The sequence below is a fragment of the Macrobrachium rosenbergii genome, chromosome 9 (genome assembly GCF_040412425.1).
Source record: "Macrobrachium rosenbergii isolate ZJJX-2024 chromosome 9, ASM4041242v1, whole genome shotgun sequence".
Classification (NCBI taxonomy): Eukaryota; Metazoa; Arthropoda; class Malacostraca; order Decapoda; family Palaemonidae; genus Macrobrachium; species Macrobrachium rosenbergii.
The window spans coordinates 6925162-6927369 of NC_089749.1; the positions used below are offsets into that span (position 1 = coordinate 6925162).

General features: G+C 43.4%; 1 protein-coding gene across 1 annotated transcript in view; it reads right to left on the bottom strand.

The window, feature by feature from the left end:
• Positions 1 to 1945, bottom strand: part of LOC136841382 (calsenilin) — a 412775-nt gene extending 410830 nt beyond the window's left edge. The window contains exon 1 of the mRNA XM_067108293.1: positions 1548 to 1945. Within this exon, the coding sequence (XP_066964394.1) occupies positions 1548 to 1599 (52 nt within the window). The 5' untranslated portion in view covers positions 1600 to 1945. The remainder of the gene's footprint in view (positions 1 to 1547) is intronic.
• Between the last annotated feature and the right edge of the window lie 263 nt (positions 1946 to 2208).

The following is a 2208-nucleotide window of genomic DNA, read 5'->3' on the forward strand; positions in this document are numbered from 1 at the left end:
AATCGTACTTCTGGCAACGCAACAACACAGGTCACCACGACCGTCTGAGAGTTTCATGGGCCGCCGCGGCTCACACAGCATTATACTGAGACCACCTAAAGACAGATCTATTTTCGGTGACCTTGATTAAGCTCTGTATAGAAAACTCGATTGCGCCGAAGAAACTTCGGCGCATTTTCACTTGTTTATATTTGATTACTATTTTCACATTACATTTTTTGTCTTAACTGATTCTGAGTTTAATTTTTGGGGGGCTTTCTGGTCCTTAGAAAATTAAATTCTCTATAGTTCCAGTCTTTCTGTCCTTTAAATTAATAGCTTATGTGTAAATACATGGAGGAGAGAATCATGAATAACTATTATTTTTGACACATCATTATTTTTACATTGTAATTTTTATTCTACCTCTTTATACGTTTCGATTTTAATTAAAGGTAATATGTATGTATATGTATGTATATATATATATATATATATATATATATATATATATATATATATATATATGTGTGTGTGTGTGTGTGTGTGTGTATGTATATATTAACTTACTGGTTTATATAAAAGTGTGTTTTACTAATTCTTTTCAATCCTTACTTGATAATCAGGTTAATGTGTGTATCTACTGAACAAAATATCTTTATTTGAATCAATATTACTTTTCACCAAAAAAAAAATATCCCTGATATTATCAAAAGTCCTGTAGAACCCCAATGAGGGTCCTGACACAAAGGATATCCCTTGTCTGAGTAACCACAGAACCCTGACACGTTTGAACAAAAGATCAGGAATAATAATCCCACGCTGAGCAAAGGTCCCTCAGAAACGAGAAATCCTACCAGGTCTTGAGAAGAGGGTGAATGATGAATGAGTGATTGATCTTAATACCAGGTGTATCACCAGGTAAACAGGTTTATCAGGTCTCGAGATGAAGGGGAATGATGAATGAGTGATTGATCTTAATACCAGGTTTATCACCAGGTAACAGGTGGCGAATCCTACCTGGTCTTGAGACGAAGGTGAATGATGAATGACTGACTGACCTTAATACCAAGCTCATTACCAGGTAACAGGTGGAGAATCCTACCAGGTCTTGGGATATTGACCTTAATACCAGGTAACAGGTGGAGAATCCTACCAGGTCTTGGGATACTGACCTTAATACCAGGTTCATCACCAGGTTAACAGGTGGAGAATCCTACCAGGTCTTGGGATATTGACCTTAATACCAGGTTCATCACCAGGTTAACAGGTGGAGAATCCTACCAGGTCTTGGGATATTGACCTTTTAATACTATAGTCACACCAGGTAACAGGTGGAGAATCCCACTCAGGTCTTGGGATATTGACCTTAATACCAGGTTCATCACCAGGTAACAGGTGGAGAATCCTACCAGGTCTTGATATGAAGGTGAAAAATGATGAATGACTGACTGACCTTAATACCAGGTTTATCACCAGGTAACAGGTGTTGTTGTGGGTTTGTGGGGGGAGTGGGGGGCCGGAGGGGGAGGAATCAGAGAGAAAAATCCGAAATTCGTCCAACTCACCAAAAGTCATCATGAAGTCGCCATAATCGGGAGAATCCGGAGGGGTAGCCATGGTGGAGGTGGTAGGAGGGGGAGGAGGAGGAAGAGGGCGATGATTGGTGAGGGTGACTGAATTTCGAGGGAGGGGGAGGCAGAGGGGGGAGGAGGAGAAGGAGGAGGAGAAGGAAGAGGAGGAGGAAAAAGGAGGAGGAGGAGGAGGAGGAGGAGGAGGTCACGCCCCAGGGGATTACACATTTTCTCCGGGCGGGCGTGGTGGGTATTTTTAGGGGTGGGGTGGGGGGAAGAGGACAGACGAATAGTACCATCGGGCGCGAGGCATCAGGTTTTTTTTGTTTTGTTTCGTGTACACGCGAGAGATCGGCGGCACTACCACTCACTACACCAGCCAGGGACACACTGAGAGTCCGCAAGCCTTGGTACCCCCGTTTTACTCTCTCTCTCTCTCTCTCTCTCTCTCTCTATCCTCCTCCTCCTCACAGCAGGCTGCTGGCTGCTGCTGCTGCTGCTTCCTCTCTCTCTCTCTCTCTCTCTCTCTCTCTCTCTCTCTCTCATAGTCCTCCTCTTTTTAGTCACAACTAAAAAAACACGCTTGCTATGAGCACAAGCGCTTGGTTACCTTTCTCTCTCTCTCTCTCTCTCTCTCTCTCTCTCTCTCTCCTTC